At 36.3% G+C, this 18,514-nt stretch overlaps 1 protein-coding gene across 7 annotated transcripts in view; it reads left to right on the top strand.

Moving 5' to 3' along the window:
• Nucleotides 1–3,455: 3,455 nt before the first annotated feature.
• The window catches only part of CYP2C8 (cytochrome P450 family 2 subfamily C member 8), a 28,968-nt gene continuing 13,909 nt past the window's right edge, over nt 3,456–18,514 (top strand). For 6 of the 7 annotated variants that reach the window (XR_012417985.1, XR_012417984.1, XR_012417986.1 and 3 more), the window contains exons 1-5: nt 3,456–3,718; nt 4,944–5,106; nt 5,279–5,428; nt 7,665–7,825; nt 8,974–9,150. Coding sequence is in view for 3 of the 7 variants with exons in the window: in XM_015455889.3 (XP_015311375.3) it covers nt 3,551–3,718; nt 4,944–5,106; nt 5,279–5,428; nt 7,665–7,825; nt 8,974–9,150 (819 nt within the window). In the remaining 4 variants the exon portion in view is untranslated. The remainder of the gene's footprint in view (nt 3,719–4,943; nt 5,107–5,278; nt 5,429–7,664; nt 7,826–8,973; nt 9,151–18,514) is intronic. The other variant, XM_074002245.1, reaches the window with a different exon arrangement.

The raw sequence follows: 18,514 nt of genomic DNA, 5'->3' as shown, positions 1-18,514 counted from the left end.
TTTGAACAGACACCCCACCCAAGAAGATAAACAGATGTCAAATAAGCATGAAAACTGTTCAACATTACACATAATTAGGGATCTGCAAACGAAGACAACAATGACACACACCTTTACAATAAGAACATCTAAGACATTGATAAAACCAAATGTTGGCAAGGATTTGAAGCAATGGGAACTATTAGTTATTGCTGGTATGAATGCAAAATGTTACAGACACTCTGGAAGAGAGTTTGGTGGCTTCTTACAAAACTAAAATATGCTTACCACGTGATCCAGCAGTTTTGCTCCTTGATATTTGCCAGATGAGTTGAAAACATATGTCCACACAAAACTTACACATGGACATTTATAGCACCTTTATTCATTATTGCCAAAATTGGAAGCAACCAAGATATCCTTCACTAGATGAATAAACTGTGGTACATCAATGCAAGGGAATATTATTATATTACTATTTGGTGGTAAGAAGAAATGAGCTTTCAAGCCATGAGAAGACACGGAGAAACCGTCTGCGTATTAGTAAGTGAAGGAAACCCGTCTGAAAAGGCTACATACTGTGTGATTCCAACTATATAACAATCTCTTATAGTAAAGGCAAAACTACGGCAACACTAAAGTGAACTATGGTTCAATTCTTACCAAGGACTTGCAGGGAAGGGAGAGAACAGGCAGAGCACAGAGGATTTTTAGGACAGCAAATCCATATTGTATGATGCTACGATGATGGATATATGGCATTATACATCAGTCAAATTTATAGAATGTACAACACAAAGAGTAAAACCTATGTAAACTTTGAACTTTGGTTGATGATATGCCTTATTGTTGGTTCACTGACTGTAACTAATGAACCCTGCTGATTGGGGTTGTTGATTGTGGGAAAGACTATTTGTAGGTGCTGGGAAGGGGTTTGTGGGAACTGTTGCTGGGAGCCTAAAATTGCTATAAAAATAAGTTCTATTAATTTAAAAAACCCCGCTCTAATTCACAACTCTAACCAAGCTGAGGTTGGTGTTAATCTGTGACTGTGGAGGGCTTAATTAATGCTAATACACTCTTGATCATTTGGACTCAGGTGGGAATTCTATGAGATGGGGTATTTCACTGAACCACCAAGCAGGAAAACTGGGATTCTAATACAAAATCTTTTACTGGTGTATTGATAATGCTCTAACTCACTGAGTCGCCAATTGCTCATTCCTGACAAACAAAGCAAAATTAAATTAGTAGATGTCAGAGATCCTATCTGTCTTTAAATGATCTACATTGCTTTTATTCTATAAAGAGAAAGGTCAAGGTAGGAGCCTCAGCTCAAGAGAAGAAACAAGGAGCAAAGCAAGGACAACTGTCTCTCAAGGATAAAATTATTACGCTAAAGAGAGAAAGTGAACTTATTTTATCCAAATAAACTAACTTATACCTATGTGAGTGAGGCAGTAAATTACTGCTTCCCTTTGCCCTGGATAAAGGGTTCACCAGGACCTGGACTCACTCACCTTTTAAAGGTTATAAAACCAAACACGTCTGACCTACATTTTACTCAACTGGTGCTAGAATTATTAACTAAATTAATGTTTATTTTGAAAGTCACTGATTAGATCAATCCACAAGTGTTGAATTTTAGTAAATCTTGGTGCCCCAGTTTAACTGAATGTTTTGCTTAAAAAGAAGGCAGCAAGATGCAGGGGTTATGGTTTCCAGCCCCAGCTTGGTCACTTGCATTCTGTGTGCCCTTAGCTAAAGTACTGAATCTCCATGGTCTAACTTTCTCCTCTCTAAACTGGGAATAATTTTACAGGGGGCAAAGATAATTGAGAGAATAAAAAGAGATGTGACGAGTGTGAAAATTCTCTGTAAATTTGTCATAATGTCTGTAGACATAATCGATAAAACATTGTATAACTGGGTCTTAATATTTTCCTAATGAAAGAGCTGGAAATAACTGTACTAGTCAATTTAGAATAAAGGTAATCTTTTCAGATCATGCCTTTGTACATACACTTTGTCATTAGTGATCTAGGAATGTTCATAAATCCAGTTGAATTCAGATCTTCATGACCATTGACTATCAGTTCCCATTCAGGTCTGCACATTACAGTCGTTCTGTGCCCTGGGTCCATTCAATGATTTCCCTATTTTCCATCTTCTATTGAATCCACAACTATTGTTCTGTATATAATTTCTCTTCCTTGCTGTGTACGATTACATTCTATTATTTGTAACAATAACAAACCAAAAACAATAGAAGCAGCTATGTCTGGAGGTGACTGGGAGGTGGAGAAGCCATAGATTGTCAAGCCCTCTGCCATAAATTATGTGAGGTTGGCCCTTTCCTTAATAGCGCTGAACAACTTTCACTTGTGAGGTGATGCAGAGGGCAGAACTCTAATTTTTATTTCTTCTTTTGAGCATCTCTGGTCCTCTTATCCTTATAAACAAATAATGGACTTCTATTTAATGTGAAGCCTGTTGCTTTCTGAACAGAGTCAAGGTGGTGTATCTTCAGAGTAACTAATGTCTGGGGTTGTTTTGTTTTTCTAAAATTGTTCTTGAGCCAGCTCTGGTGCAAGTGGTAATGCACCCCAGTGGGCATCAGAAGATCTCTGCTCAAATCCCGGTTTTACCAGTGATGAGCTGTGTGGCACTGACAGGTGTCCTGTTCTCCCAGAGTTTCTTCCCCCATTTGAAAAATAAAAAATGACAATCTCTACATTCCAGTCTCTTTTAATGGTGAATATACATTTATATATATCTAATATAATATTTAATAATAATATAAATAAGTATTTTTGTTATGTAAGAACGTATTAACACTCCCTGCTAATTCAGTGTGTCTCTTTGACATGTAAACAATCACCTATTATTACAATAATGTAATAATAACATAAATATTATTATGTAATAACATAAATACATATTTATGTATATCATTTATATACAATTCAATATATATATACATTTATTAGCTAATACTTTGATATATGTGCAGTCATTCAACATGTATGAGTTATATTCAGTATTTCATGTTTAGGCAGTTGTATTTTAAGTGAACTATACTAAATATTTGAAAGGCTTTTGTTATCAAGGGTTAAGTCTTCTATTTTTTGATATAGCATTACAATGTACATTTTTTATACACGACATACAGAATACACTGATTTCCCTCAAAGTCATAAATTCCCAACTGGTCATTAATCTGATAATATGGAATTTTGAGTATATTGGAACATAGAATCATTTACTTCAGTATTTCTCCATCATCACAGCACATTGGAACAACCAGGAACTTTTAATTACCAATACCTGGGCTCCAATCCAATATAATTAAACCAGAATTTCCTAGATGGGCACTGCAAAGAAGGAGTAGGACAAAAGAACATTTTATCTCTATCCATGGGCCAAAGTCCACACAGAAAAAAAGTATAAATTGGACCTAGGTGATTGCTTACTTTACATGTCAAACAGACACACACTGAATTAGCAGGGAGTGTTATAAAAGCCTTGGAGTGCAAGCTCTCAGCTGTCTTAGTAAGAAGAGAAGTCTTCAATGGATCCTTTTGTGGTCCTGGTGCTCTGTCTCTCCTTTGTGCTTCTCTTTTCACTCTGGAGACAGAGCTCTGGGAGAAGGAAACTCCCTCCTGGCCCCACTCCTCTTCCTATTATTGGAAATATTCTACAGATAGATGTTAAGGACATCTGCAAATCTTTCAGCAATGTAAGTATGCTTTATGTTCCTCCAGTCACTTGCAAAGGGTAAGTTATTTGACTGCTATTTTTAGACAAAATATATTCCTGGAAGCACTCTATTTTAATAGATCATTGTAAAGCAAAATAATCCCTCTGAACTTCTTTGATGTTTCTTTTGTCTTTCTAAGTCTGTCATTGTCAGAAATAGTAGAGTGAGTTGATGCATTTTGTGAATACAGAATCATTGGGGTCATTGTATGATAGAATCATTTAATACAATGTCAAAAGTTTGAAGTGCTGTTCACCTCTTTGTTTCAGAGTATTTTGCTATGATTTTTGACTGAAGGTGAAGGGAAATATGTGTGATTAGAAATTTCATCCAATAAGTCCTCTACTGCAGTAGTCATGTGTTTTATTCAGAATCGTCATGAAAATTGAACTTCTCTGAAGATTCATTTGATGGCTGATATGACAGAAATATTTGTGGGTTCAGGACAAGCATACATGCATGAAAGAAAGAAGTAATCAGTCAGGGCCCAATTGGTGGTTAACATAATTCTTCTGGATTCTGAACAAAGTCACTGTCTGTGGTCAAGGTTGCTGGAGAATGGAAGATTCTTTTTTCAGGAGTTGCTGAATGTCCTGATTCTAACTTTGTGGTACTTCATCTTTCCGTATTGGTAATACCAGCAGTTACAAACTGGATTGGGCATCAGAATTGCCTAGGGTGACACTGATAATACAGATTTCTAGGGTTGATCACAGGACTGCTGAATCAGAATCCTCATGGTAAGAGCTTTACAGGTGACCCTGAAGTCCTTAACCGGGTATTGGCCTCAAGGTGGACATGGGGGAGTGATAAATTGTTCAAGCATCAGTTTAAATTAGCAGAGGTTCAAGTTTGGAACTTCTATATATTACCCGTGGGACTCTGAGAATGAATTTGGAATTCTCTGGCCTCAGTTTCTTCATTTTTAAAACAGGGCAAATGAATGTTCTCAATGTGTTGAAGTGAGGATGAACTGTGATTTGTGTACCAATTGCCTGGGTTATTGCACAGCATATCATAGGTCATCTATAAGTGGCAGCTATGACAATCACCATCACATTTATGTACAAAATTCAGAAATATTGAATCTATGTGTGGCAAATATAAACATTAAAAAATACAATGAAAATATCAGTCTGAATCATACGTAATATTTGGAGCAAATAGCGACTTATTTTGCTGCTATTTGCATTTCCTTTCCCAGTTCTCAAAAGTCTATGGTCCTGTGTTCACCGTGTATTTTGGCATGAATCCTGTAGTGGTGTTGCATGGATATGAGACAGTGAAGGAAGCCCTGATTGATAATGCAGAGGAGTTTTCTGGAAGAGGCATTTTGCCAATATCTGAAAGAATTACTAACGGACTTGGTAGGTGTGCATATACCTGTGTCAGCTTTGGTAACTGGGGTGAGGAAGATGGAAAACAGAGCCCTAAAAAGCTTCTCAGCAGAGCTTAGCCTATCTGCCTAGCTGCCCAGTGTTGCAGCACTTTCTTCCTTGGCTATGAATTCTCCCAGTTTCTGCCCCCCTTTTTTGTTAGGAATCATTTCCAGCAATGGAAAGAGATGGAAGGAGACCCGTCGTTTCTCTCTCACAACCTTGCGGAATTTTGGGATGGGGAAGAGGAGCATTGAGGACCGTGTTCAAGAGGAAGCCCGCTGCCTTGTGGAGGAGTTGAGAAAAACCAAGGGTGGGTGACTCTACTCTGCATCACTGACCTTAACAGTTAGCTGTCTTCACTAATGACATCCTTGGAAACATTTCAGGGGTGACCAGATCTTCATTGTGCATCCTGGTTGTCAGCCCTCAGGTGGTGGAGGGAGGTTTGAAGCACAGACAAGGGAAATTTTGTGTACCTGTGCTTTACCTGTATAAATGTGTTGGTTCATAGGGTATAGGAATCAAAGGTCATTTAATCCTATTTTCTGCTCAGTTTTTTTCCCTTGTTTTCAAATCAGAAATAATAAATAAGGGTCTTGAGTTCATTTTTTGAAAAGAGTTAAAGAAGAAGGTTTCCCCCATAGCATAAATCTGCATTACCTTCACCAGAACATTTCACCAGAGAACACTAGGAAAGTGGACATGGTGAAAATGACCTCATCACACCTTATGGAACATGAACCAAGTGACATGTGCTTTCATTTAATTAGAGTTTTTTCATATGGTCAGACTCACATGTCTGGGAATTCCTTCCAGGTCCATGCCTACAGCTCTGGCCAGTAATGACACTATGTATGGTTTCACTTTCTTAGGTATATCTCAGTACAGTTTTCATCAGTTGTTATTTCTCAGGAAACACGGTACTATTTGAAAACTGTCAGGATTAATTATTTCTTGTTAACCACTACTTACTGTAACAATTTATATATTTTGAGTAAATATAATCTACAGTATAACTCAGCAAAATACACAAATACTAATTTATAAATAATTTAACTAGAATTTAACTATTATGAAAAACTCTTTATCTTATCTTCCTTAAATGTAATTTGGCTATGTTTTCAGTTTCGTCATCTTTTTTCCACTGTATTGGATCTTAGCTTTGAAATTTGTGCGAATCATTTTTCTCCCACTGCCAATTTACTCACCTATGAAGTGCTTGTTATAATCAGTGTGATTATCAGCTGGGATATAAAATTACCTTTTTAAATTCACTCTCCCAAATGCAGTAAAAAAAAAAAAAAACACCTGGATATCAGATTGTACCTGAGAATCTCTCTCTCTCTCTCTCACACACACACACACACACACACTCACCAAGGCTTCCTAAATTACCTTTCACCCCCTTGGCTAAAACAACTGTTTTTCTGAAACTTTAGAGCCCAGTAATGTTTAAAGGAGTCTGGCATAGAAGTTGCTAACTCAGCAGGTTTCCTGTTGTTCAATGTTCCAACTTTATTCAGAACCCTTTCCTTTCATGTCACTCTTATTTAGTACCTATCGATGTGAATCTGGGCACCCTTTCCATTTATGTTCACTAGTCACTTGGTTACAGCAATTTCATTTTAGAGATTCCTGTACCAAAAAAAAAAGCCTTTTTAATAATTTATTTACCTGTAAAATGACAGATTTGGCTTAACTTATGGTCAAATTTAAAACTTTATTAAAACATACTTATCTTGATAACTATACTGAATAATATCCCAGAATCCACAAGAGTAGTTTTGCCCAAATTAATTAAATTTGGAAGATGATTGAAAATGATAAACATTATTCCAAAGGAAGGACATTCATTTTTTACAAATTGAAAAAGAAATAAAAAGATTCCATTTATCAATTTATGTTTTGGTTAGCTTTACTGGGATTTAGATTTGAAATAAAAAGTTAACATTTTACTTATTTAGATAAACAAATCTGTTATACTTAATGCTCATTTATATTAGTTTTTCTTCTATGCCATATGGATGTACCTGCTTTTCACATTTGTTCCCTCAGACACATGCATTCACCCACAATCTCCCTAACTTTAATTCCTGTTGGTTCAGCACATTATACTTTCAGCTATTCACTGTATGTAAGACATTTCTAGGTCCCCAAATTTTCTCTTCCTCTCTGTGTGTTTTATTGTCCAGAGGCTTTGCAGACAGACATGATTCTGCTCTAAAAACTTGAATTATTAGGATTTTGAAAAAGTCTTCTTTTTCCTTCCAAAATAAAAGATACCCTTGGGTTAAAAGAGTTTAAATAAAAGCAGTGGATGTGAATTACCACATGTGAAATGACATTGCTTAGCTAGACTGGAATGCTCAACTCATATTTAAGGTAAAAGTAATATGTTTATTTCATGCATGCTGATTTTTTTTGGACACATGGGGAATTTGTAAGATATTGTTTAAAATTTCTAAATTTCCTTTATGTCTTAACAAATGCAGATCTTTTAAATGTTTATTTTTTAATAATATTTTAAAACATTTTTAAATCTTTAGCCTCACCCTGTGATCCCACTTTCATCCTGGGCTGTGCTCCCTGCAATGTGATCTGCTCCGTTGTTTTCCAGAAACGATTTGATTATAAAGATGAGAATTTTCTCACCCTGATGAAAAGATTCACTGTAAACTTCAGGATTCTGACCTCCCCATGGATCCAGGTAAGGCCAAGATTTTATCTTCCTGGGAAACTATTTATGCTATGTTTTCTGGTAAGTCCAAAGTTCTATATGAAGGGCATGTTTGAACACCACAGTACTGCTCAGAAATTTATGAAGTGAACATCTGGAAAAGATGACCAAGTCTTTTATTTTACACACAGAAAATGAATGCCCAAATACAGGGGTGGCTTTCAAGCCCAGTGACTTCCTGACCAGTGATTTATCCACTAAATCCCAAAGACTGTTTCAATAAAGTGCTTTGGTGACAGCCCAAAAACATGTCCATATCACTCCATGGACATCCGGGCCCTTTCTGAAGGTTTCCATTACTCAGTAGGCTTATCCTCCAATCAATGCTTACTGACCTCTTCCTCACATTACTTGGCAGAAATATTCTAATTTAGGGAAAGACTATCTCCATCAAGGAGGGAGAATATTTGTGACCATAGAAGGTGCCAGGAAATACTGAATAGGGCAGGTGTGTTTGATGCTTCAGTTGAGATCCTGGCTGATGAGGCAGCTAGGTTAGGAATGACAAAAATGGTTGGTTTCATGGTGTATGAACCATAAACAAACATTCACATTTTACCCTATGCTGAGTTGGCATGTCCTACACTCTGCCTAAATAATGATTGTGTGATCTTAGAGAAATCACTTAACTGCTCAGGTGCACAGCTGGGTTTTAAGGTATCTTTGAGCTGCTCGCACTTCTAAAATACTGATTCCATTTTTGAAGCTACTTGACAGAAATAAAAACAGTGGGTTCTAGCTTTGTGCTCTCTATCAGGTTGCCCAAACCCCCTTAACCTCTAGCGTCATGAACTAAATATAAATCATAGTAATTCATGCCATCTTATATTTCAAGGTGGTAGGGAAGACTTGGTTTAAAAATGAGAAAATTGATATTAAAATGTTTTTATACAATAAAATGATGTATGAGTGAAGAAAATAATTATCATCTTTGATTTCCTGTTCAAAATTTTCTCCCTCCAATCTTTAGGTACAGAAAATTGCTATACATGCACAATAAAAATTTCCCTATCAAAATGTACATAACATTTTATTCATATTTATAATTTCAATCAGGCTTGGTGTAAGACACATATGTCTTATGACATGTTTATATTTAATATTCTTTTCTCTTTTAGGTCTGCAATAATTTCCCTCTACTCATTGATTGTTTCCCAGGAACTCACAACAAATTGCTTAAAAATGTTGCTCTTACAAAAAGTTACATTAGGGAGAAAGTAAAAGAACACCAAGCAACACTGGATGTTAACAATCCTCGGGACTTTATCGATTGCTTCCTGATCAAAATGGAGCAGGTAAGATATTAGCAACAGATCAGTAATTTGATTTCTTGTCCATTTTGTGATTCATCGAATCCTTCTGTAATTTACTAAGGATGTTTAAATGATCAGGCCAGCAATGCTTGACAAGCACCTTAATTACGTATTGTATTTATGGGCCTGTACTAAACATCATGGAAAATATAAAATTGTCCAATAGCTAGAATGCATAGACTCTCTTCTTGAAATAAAAGTAATCTACGTGAGTAGAATAATATAGACACTGCAGTCAAATGGAAACAATTACAAATAAGTAGAAAATATAAAATATCCTACCATAAACTGAAGATGGATATCAATATTGCACACAGATTATGTGACAATGGAAAAGAATGGCTTATCATAAATGGGCTTCTTGCATGCCCTGCATATTGAAATAGCCCTTAAAATATTTGCAGTGTGGAACAGAAAAAAGGTTTCAGATGGACTGAGTAGATTGTGGAGAGGTATGTGATGGGAAAGAGTTGGTGGATGGAAGAGAGAAGGTTTAATTTGGTGTAACCTAAAATGAATTTGCACAAAGGAGTTGGAGGTTGATGTTTATTAGGTAACCTGTGAGCGTGAATCCTGTTTTCATTGCACTATTTATTGAATTGTCTTGACGACCTCATTATAAACCAGCTAAATATAAATGTGAGGATTTGTTTGTGGGCTCTCAATTCTACTCCATTGATCTGTCTGTCCTTATGACAGTAGTACCTCATTTTGAAGTCTTAATTACTGTAACTTTGTATCAAATTTTCAAATCAAAAAGTGTGGGTCCTCAAAGCTTTTTTCAAGACTATCTGGGCTTTTTTGGGTTTATTCAGTCTCAACATAAATTTAAGAATAAACTTGTCAATTTCTGCAAACAAGCCCATAGGGATTTTAACAGATTGCATTAAATGTATAGATTAATTCAAAAAATTATGACATTTTAAATATTGAGATGAAATTCATGTACCATTATCACCCAATTTAAAGTGTACACTTTAATGGTATGATTTCAATTACAATATTGTGCAACTGAGGTAAGAGGCGGGAATCAACTCCAGAAGTGGGACTTGGACACAGGACCAGATTGACGGCTAGCTAAAACAGGGCCAGGACGCCTTCAATCAGTACCGCCCACCAGTATGCCGTGTCAATTTACTATTCCCATGGCAACACCCAGGAGTTACCTCCCCTTTCCATGGCACCCAATGACCCAAAAGATAAGACCCCTTCCCTTCACAAACTGTCCATTAATATGCATGCAATTAAAAGTGGGTATAAAAATGACTGCAAAACTGCTCTGAGTTCCTACTCTCTCCCTATACCATAGCCCTGCTCTGCAGTAGCCCTCACAGACCTGTACCACTGCCTGTTCAACAAAGCTGTTTTCTTCTACCTCTGAGCTACCTTTGAATTCTTTTCTGGGCAAAGCCAAGAACCCTCCCAGATTAAGCTCTACATTGGGACTCGCCTGCCCTACATCACAACTACCGTCTCTCTCTACTTTCAAAACTTTTTTTATCACTCCACAGAAACATACTCTATCATTAAATAGTTACACCTCATTCCCCACTCCATCATGTAGTAAACATTAATCAACTATCTTTATGGATTTTCCTATAATGAATATAGCATTTAAAAGGACCCATGGCATACGTGACCTTTTTCCTGGCTTCTTTCACTTAGCATAATGATATGGAGGGTCAACTAAGTTTTAGCATGTGATAGTACTTTGTTTTTTTTGTGGTTGAATAATATTCCATTTTCATGTACACATACAACAATTTGCTTGTCATTCATCTGTTGATGATCATTTGTGTTATATAAATGATCTTTTGGCTCTTATAAATAATGTTGCTGTTAACATTTGTACACAAGTTTCTTCGTGAACATATTTTCAGTTTTCCAGGGTATAGTCCTAGGAGTGTTATTTCTGGGTCATATGGTGATTTTATGTTTAACTTTTTGAGAAACAACTAAACATTTCTACAGTAAATGCACCATTTTAAAATCCCACTATCAATGTTTGAGGGTTCCTCTTTTCCATATTATAGCTAATATTTGTAGTTTTCTGTTTTTTTGTGTCAGCTCAAAGTGGTATTTCATTGTGGTGGTGGTTTTGACTTGACCAATGATATTAATCAGCTTTTTCCCATTTTTACAAGATCTTTGGAGAAATGTTATTCAAGGCCCTTGCTCTTTTTTTTTTTTTTTTTTTTTTTTTTTTTTTGTTTTTTTTTTTTCGGAGATCAGGCCTCTCTGTGTTCCTCAGGTTGGAGTACAGTGTTGTCATCTTGGCTCACTGCAACCTCTGATTCTTGGGCTCAAGTGATACTCCTACCTCAGCTTCCCAAGTAGCTAGGAGCACAGGCACAAACCCCAACACCCAGCTAATTTTTGTATTTTTCTGTACAAACATGCTGGTCTCAAACTCCTGAACTCAAGCAGTCCACCCACCTCAGCCCTCCCAAAGCACTGGGATTGCAGGTGTGAGTCACCACACCTGGCCCTTTGCTCATTTCTATATTGGGTTGCTTGTCATTTGTTGTTCAACTGTAGGTAGTTGTTTATGGATTCTGGGCATTAAACGCTTACTAAATATGTATGAAATACAAATATTTTCTCCCATCCTATATATTATCATTTCACATTCTTAATTTTGTCCTTCGATGAACAAACATTTTAAATTTGGTGAAGCCCAGTTTATCTCTCTTATTTTAGTTGCTTTGGTGTCAAATCTATGCATCCACTTCCAATTCTGAAGGCATTAAGATTTAACCCGATGTTTTATTCTAAGAATTTTATAGTTTTAGTTCACATTTGAGTTTTTCGTTCACTTTCAGTTATATTTTGCATAAGAGTGAGATAGGGGTTCAACTTCATTCTTTTGTATGTGGTTACCCAGTTGTCCCAGCACTGATTGTTGAAGAAACTCTTCCTTTATTTATTTATTTTTTTTGAAACTCTTCCTTTAGATTGAATGATCTTGGCACGTTTGTTGAAAATGAACTGGGCATAGATGATTAGGTTTACGTTTGGATTTCAATTTATTCCATTGGTCTTTATTTCTTTCCTTTTGCCAGTACCATGCTGTTTTGACTACTATAGTTTTGTTTTGAAGTTTGGAAATTTGGAAATTGAGTCCTCTCCCTGTAGTTGCATATAAATTCAGGATTGGCTTTTCCATTTTTGCACAAATAAAAATTTTAAAAAGGACATTGGAATTGTGACAGTGATTACGTTCAATCTTTAGATTACTTTTGGAAGCATTGCCATCTTAACAATTTTAAGTCTTTCAATCCTTTAACATGACGTGGTTTGCCATTTATTTAGGTACTCCTTATTTTTCTAAGCAATATTTGATAGTTTTCCATCTTTTATCTTCTTGATTATAGATTCTCAGGGCTTTTGGTCCTTTTGATGCTATTGCGAATGTAATTATTTCCTTGATTTTATTTTCATGTCACTCATTGCTGATATAAACAGACACAACAGATATCTGGACCAATTTTACACTCTAAAATTAAGCTGAAAACATTTGTCAGCTCTCGTTGTGTTTTGTCAGTTGTATGAACTTTTCTTTATATATAATTGTGTTATTTTAAAATAGAAACAGTTTTACATCTTCCTTTGTTACCTAAATGCCTTTTATTTCTCTTTCCTGTCTAATTGTTTTGGCTAGGACATTAAGTGCTATGCTGAATAGCAGCAGCAAAATTGGATATACTTGGATCTTTTCCCCCTGATTTTGGGGCATAAGTTTTTAGATTTTCACAACTGGACATAAAATACCTTTGGAATTTTTATAAATATATTTTATTATAAGGAATTTCCCTTCTATTCATATTTTTGAGTGATTTTATCAGGAAGAGAATTGAATTTTGTCTTATGCTTTCTCAGCTTCTATTGAGATGGTCATTTTGTTAGATTTTTCCTTTCTTTCTAATAAGGTGTATTACATTGATTGATTTTCTTATTGAAGCACTCTTGCACTACTCATATAGATCCCATTTAGTTATGACATATAATCCTTAATTTTTTTTATTATACTTTAAGTTCTAGGGTACATGTGCACAATGTGCAGGTTTGTTGCATATGTATACATGTGCCATGTTGGTGTGCTGCACCCATTTACTTGTCATTTACACTAGGTATATCTCCTAATGCTATCCCTCCCTCCTCCCCCTCCCCCTTCCCCACAATAGGACCTGGTGTGTGATGTTCCCCTTCCTGTGTCCAAGTGATCTCATTGTTCAATTCCTACTTACGAGTGAGAACATGCGGTGCTTGCTTTTCTGTTCTTGTGATAGTTTGCTGAGAATGATGGTTTCCAGCTGCATCCATATCCCTACAAAGGACACAAACTCATCCGTTTTTATGGCTGCATAGTATTCCATGGTGTATATGTGCCACATTTTCTTAATCCAGTCTGTCACTGATGGACATTTGGGTTGATTCCACGTATTTGCTATTGTGAATAGTGCCGCAATAAACATACATGTGCATGTGTCTTTATAGCAGCATGATTTATAATCCTTCGGGTATATATGCAGTAATGAGATGGCTGGGTCAAATGGTATTTTTGGTTCTAGATCCTTGAGGAATTGCCACAGTTTTCCACAATGGTCGAACTAGTTTACAGTCCCACCAACAGTGTAAAAGTGTTCCTATTTCTCCACATCCTCTCTAGCACGTGTTGTTTCCTGACTTTTTAATGATTGCCATTCTAACTGGTGTGAGATGGTATCTCATTGTGGTTTTGATTTGCATTTCTCTGATGGCGAGTGACGATGAGCATTTTTTCATGTGTCTGTTGGCTGTATGAATGTATGCATAATCCTTAATTTTAAAAAAATCCATTATATACAACTTGTCATATTATTTATCTTTCTTGTCTAATTGTTTTGGCTAGGACCTTAAGAACAATGCCAAATAGCAGTAGTAAAAGTAGATATACTTGGGTTTTTTACCCCCTGATTTTAAGGCACAAGCTTTTAGATTTTCACAATTTGATATAAAATATCTTTGGAATTTTTATAAATACATTTTATTATTATAAGGAATTTTCCCTTCTATTCATATTTTTCAGTGATTTTTTAAGTTATACTTTAGGTTCTGGGATACATGTGCAGCATGTGCAGCTTTGTTACATAGGTATACATGTGCCATGGTGGTTTGCTGCACCCGTCAACCCATCATCTAGGTTTTAAGCCCCACATGAATTAGGTATTTGTCCCAATGCTCTTCCTCCCCTTGCTCTCCACCCCCTGACAGGCCCTGGTGTGTGATGTTTCCCTCCCTGTGTCCATGTGTTCTCACTGTTCAACTCCCACTTTTGAGTGAGAATATGCAATGTTTGGTTTTCTGTTTCTGTGTTAGTTTGCTGAGAATGATGGTTTCCAGCTTCATCCATGTCCCTAAAAAGGACATGGATTCATATTCTTTATGGCTGCATAGTAGTCCATGGTGTATATATGCCATATTTTCTTTATCTAGTCTATCATTGATGGACATTTGGGTTGGTTCCAAGTCTTTGCTATTGTAAATAGTGCTGCAGTAAACATACGTGTACATGTGTCTTTATAGTAGAATGATTTATAATCCTTTGAGTATGTACCCAGTAATGGGATTGCTGACTCAAATGGTATTTCTGATTTTAGATCCTTGAGGAATCGCCACCCTGTCTTCCACAATGATTGAACTAATTTACACTCCCACCAACAGTGTAAAAGCATTCCTATTTCTCTGCATCCTCGCCAGCATCCGTTGTTTCCTGACTTTTTAATGATCGCCATTCTAACTAGTGTGAGATGGTATCTCATTGTTAATATTATGTGTGGATATTGTAAATAAGATTACTTTTTTAAATTATTCACTGTAGGAATATAGAAATACTACCAATTTTTTATGTTATTTTGTGTCTTCCAACTTTACTGAATTTGTTTATTATTTCTTGTAGTTTTTTAGTTGAGTCTTCAGGTTTTTTAAAATATAAGATAATATTATCTGCAAATGAGGATAATTTGACTTCTTTCATTCTAATTGGGATCTCCTTCACATCTTTCTCTGATTGCTCTAGCTAGGTATTCCAGTACAATGTTGAATAACAGTGGTGAAAGTAAGCATCCTTGTTGTTTTCCAGACCTTAGAGGAAAGGCTTTCAGTTTTTTCCTCATTTAGTATGTTACTAGCTGTGGGTCTTTTGTAGATGGCTTTTATTATGGTGAGGTATATTCCTTCTATACCTTGTTTTTTTAGGGCTTTTACCATGAAGGGATGTTGAGGTTTATCAAATAATTTTTCAGTATCGATTGAAATCACCACATGCTTTTGTTCTTTATTCTGTTGATAGGATGTACCACATCTATTAATTGGCATATGTTAAAGCACCCTTGCATACAGTGATAAATCCCACCTGGTTGTGATGAATGAGTTCTTTAATGTATTCATTAGTTTGGTTTGCAGCTATTTTCTTGAGGATTTTTGCATCAATATTCCTCAGAGACATTGGCCTATACCTTTCTTTTTTTTTTTTTTTTTAACATGTCTTTGGTTTTGTTATCAGAGTAATACTGGCCTTATAGAATTAGTTTGGAAGTATTCCCTCCTTCACTATTTTGTAAAATAGTCTGAGTAGGATTGGTATTAGTTCTTCTTTAAATGTTTGCTAGAATTCATCATTGAAGTCATTGAGTCCTGAGCTTTTCTCTACTAGGATGCTTTCTCTTGAGTTCAATCTGATTACTTGTTATAATTTTGTTCAGGTTTTGGATTACTTCATGGTTCAATTTCAGTAGGTTGTATGTATCTAGGAATTTGTTCATTATTTCTAAGTTTTCTAATTTATTGGTATATAGTTGCTCATGGTAGCCACCAATGATCCTTTGAATACCTGTGATATCAGTTGAAATGTCTTCTTTTTCATCACTGACTTATTTGGATCATCTCACGTTATTCCTCAGTCTGGCTAAAGGTTTGTCAGCTTTCATTAATGCTTCTAAAGAACAACTTTTTGCTTTATTAATATTTTGTTGTTTTCTTTATTTCAATTTCATTTATTTCTGCTCTGAGCTTTATTATTTCTTTTCTTCTACTAATTTCGGATTTGGTTTGCTCCAGCTTTCATAGTTTCTTAAGGTATATTGTTAGGTTGTTTATTTGATGTTTTTCTTCTGTTTTGATAGTTGACACTTACAGTTATTAACTTTATTATTAGTACGACTTTTGCTGAATCCCGTAGGTTTTGGTATGCTGTGTTTTCTCATCATTTGTTTCAAGAAATTTTTCAATTTTCTTCTTAATTTCTTCATTCTCCCACTGTTCATTCAGGAGCATATTGCTTAATTTTCATGTATTTAAACTTATACAAAATTGATTCAAGATGGATTAAAGACTTAAATGTAAGGTCCAAAACTATAAAAACCCTAGCAGAAAATCTAGGCAATACAATTCAGGATGTCCTTGGGAGTTTTATTATTAAATACCTGGAAGTAGTCTTCGTTGGGTTTAATCTGCTTGGTGTTCTATCAGCTTCTTGTACTTAGATAGTGATACCTTTCCCTAGTTTTGGAAAGTTCTCTGTTATTTCCCCTTAAATACATTTTCTACTCCTTTCTCTTTCTCTACCTCCTCTTTAAGGCCAATAACTCTTAGATTTGCATTTTGAGGCTATTTTCTAGATCCTGTAAGTGTGCTTCATTGTTTTTTATTCTTTTTTCTTTTGTCTCTTCTAGCTGTATTTTCAAATAGCTTCTGTTAATGCTCACTAATTCTTTCTTCTGCTGGATCAATTCTACTATTCTATGATTCTACTAAAGACTAATACATTCTTTAGTATGCCAATTGCATGTTTCAGCTCCACAGTCTCTGCTTGACTTGTAAATTATTTCAGTCTCTTTGTTACGTATACCTGATAGAATTGTGAATTTCTTCTCTGTGTTATTTTGAATATCTTTAGGTTTCCTCAAAACAACTATCTTATATTTTCTGGCTGAAAGATCACATATCTCTGTTTCTCCAGGATTGGTCCCTGGTGCCTTATTTAGTGAATGTGGTGAAGTCATGTTTTCCTGGATTTTCTTTATACTTGTAGATGTTCATCTGGGGCTGGGCATTCTAGAGTTAGGTATTTTTGTCATCTTTGTAGTCTGGGATTTTTTTTGTACCCATCCTTCTTGGTAGGCTTTCTAGATATTAAAAAGGACTTAACCTATTTTCAATTTGCCCCTAGAATACTGCACTGGCAGTGAACTGCACTTTTTTTAATAAATGGGAAATGAGTTAAGTGTTGTGATCTAAGCTTTATCTGCTTTAGGGGCACTCCAAGCCCAATAATGCAGTGGTTCTTGAAGACTTGTAGAGATACTGCCTTGATGGTCTTGGACAGGATCCAAGAGAATTCTGTGGATTACCAGACAGAAACTCTTGTTCTCTTCCCTTAGCTTCTCCCAAATAAACAAAGTCTCTCTCTCTGTTCTGAGCCAACTGAAACTGGGGATAGAATGACACAAGCACTCATGTATCCGCCACCACTGTGACTGCGCTGGGTCAGACTTAAAACCAGCAGAACACTGGGCCTTGCCCAAAGCCTGCTGCAACCACTCCCTGGCTACTGCCTATGTTTCCAAGCACCTGGGGCTCTACAATCAGCTGGTGGTGAATCCAGCCAGGCCTGTGTCCTTCCCTTCAGTGCAGCAAATTCCTCCAGTACCCAGGCATGTCCAGAGGTACCACCTAGAAGCCAGGGACAAGAGTCAAAAACCTTAGAAATCTATTTGGTGTTCTGTTGTACTGCAGCTGATCTGGCACTTAAACCACAAAATGCAGTCCTTCTCACTCTTCCCTTTCCTTTCCAAGGGCAGTGGAGTCTCACCCCTTGAGCAGTGCTATCAAAGGCCCATTGAGAATACTAGACCCTGCACAAGAGCCAAGTCCTGGTTTTGGAGACTCCAGGAGTGCACTTGGTGCTCTACCCTCCTGTGATCAAGATGATACCTAGTTGCAAGACAAAGTCGCCTTTATATTTTACTCTGATTTCTCAAGTAGAAGGAGTCTTTCCTGATGGCCAGCTAGCTGGGAATGTATTGAGTCTTACCTAAGCCAGCAAGTCTCAAAGTCTTACCCAAAGCCCTCAACGTAGTACCTGGGTATTGCTGCTAGCTATTCAAGCCCCCACTCCTCAAGCAGAAGAAAGGAGTTTCTTTTGGAAGTGAAAACTGTGCAGCTTGGGATTAGGAGAGGGGGGATGTCAGCACTCCCTTACCCATCTTCAGCTGGTGTTTCAGTAAGTTGCACCTCCCGCCACCGCTCTACTGTCTCTAGGCCCAGTTCAGAACTAGGACTCACATAAAAGTTACAATCCTTGTAG

The sequence above is a fragment of the Macaca fascicularis genome, chromosome 9 (assembly GCF_037993035.2).
Source record: "Macaca fascicularis isolate 582-1 chromosome 9, T2T-MFA8v1.1".
NCBI lineage: Eukaryota > Metazoa > Chordata > Mammalia > Primates > Cercopithecidae > Macaca > Macaca fascicularis.
This window is presented reverse-complemented; position numbering and strand designations above follow the sequence as displayed.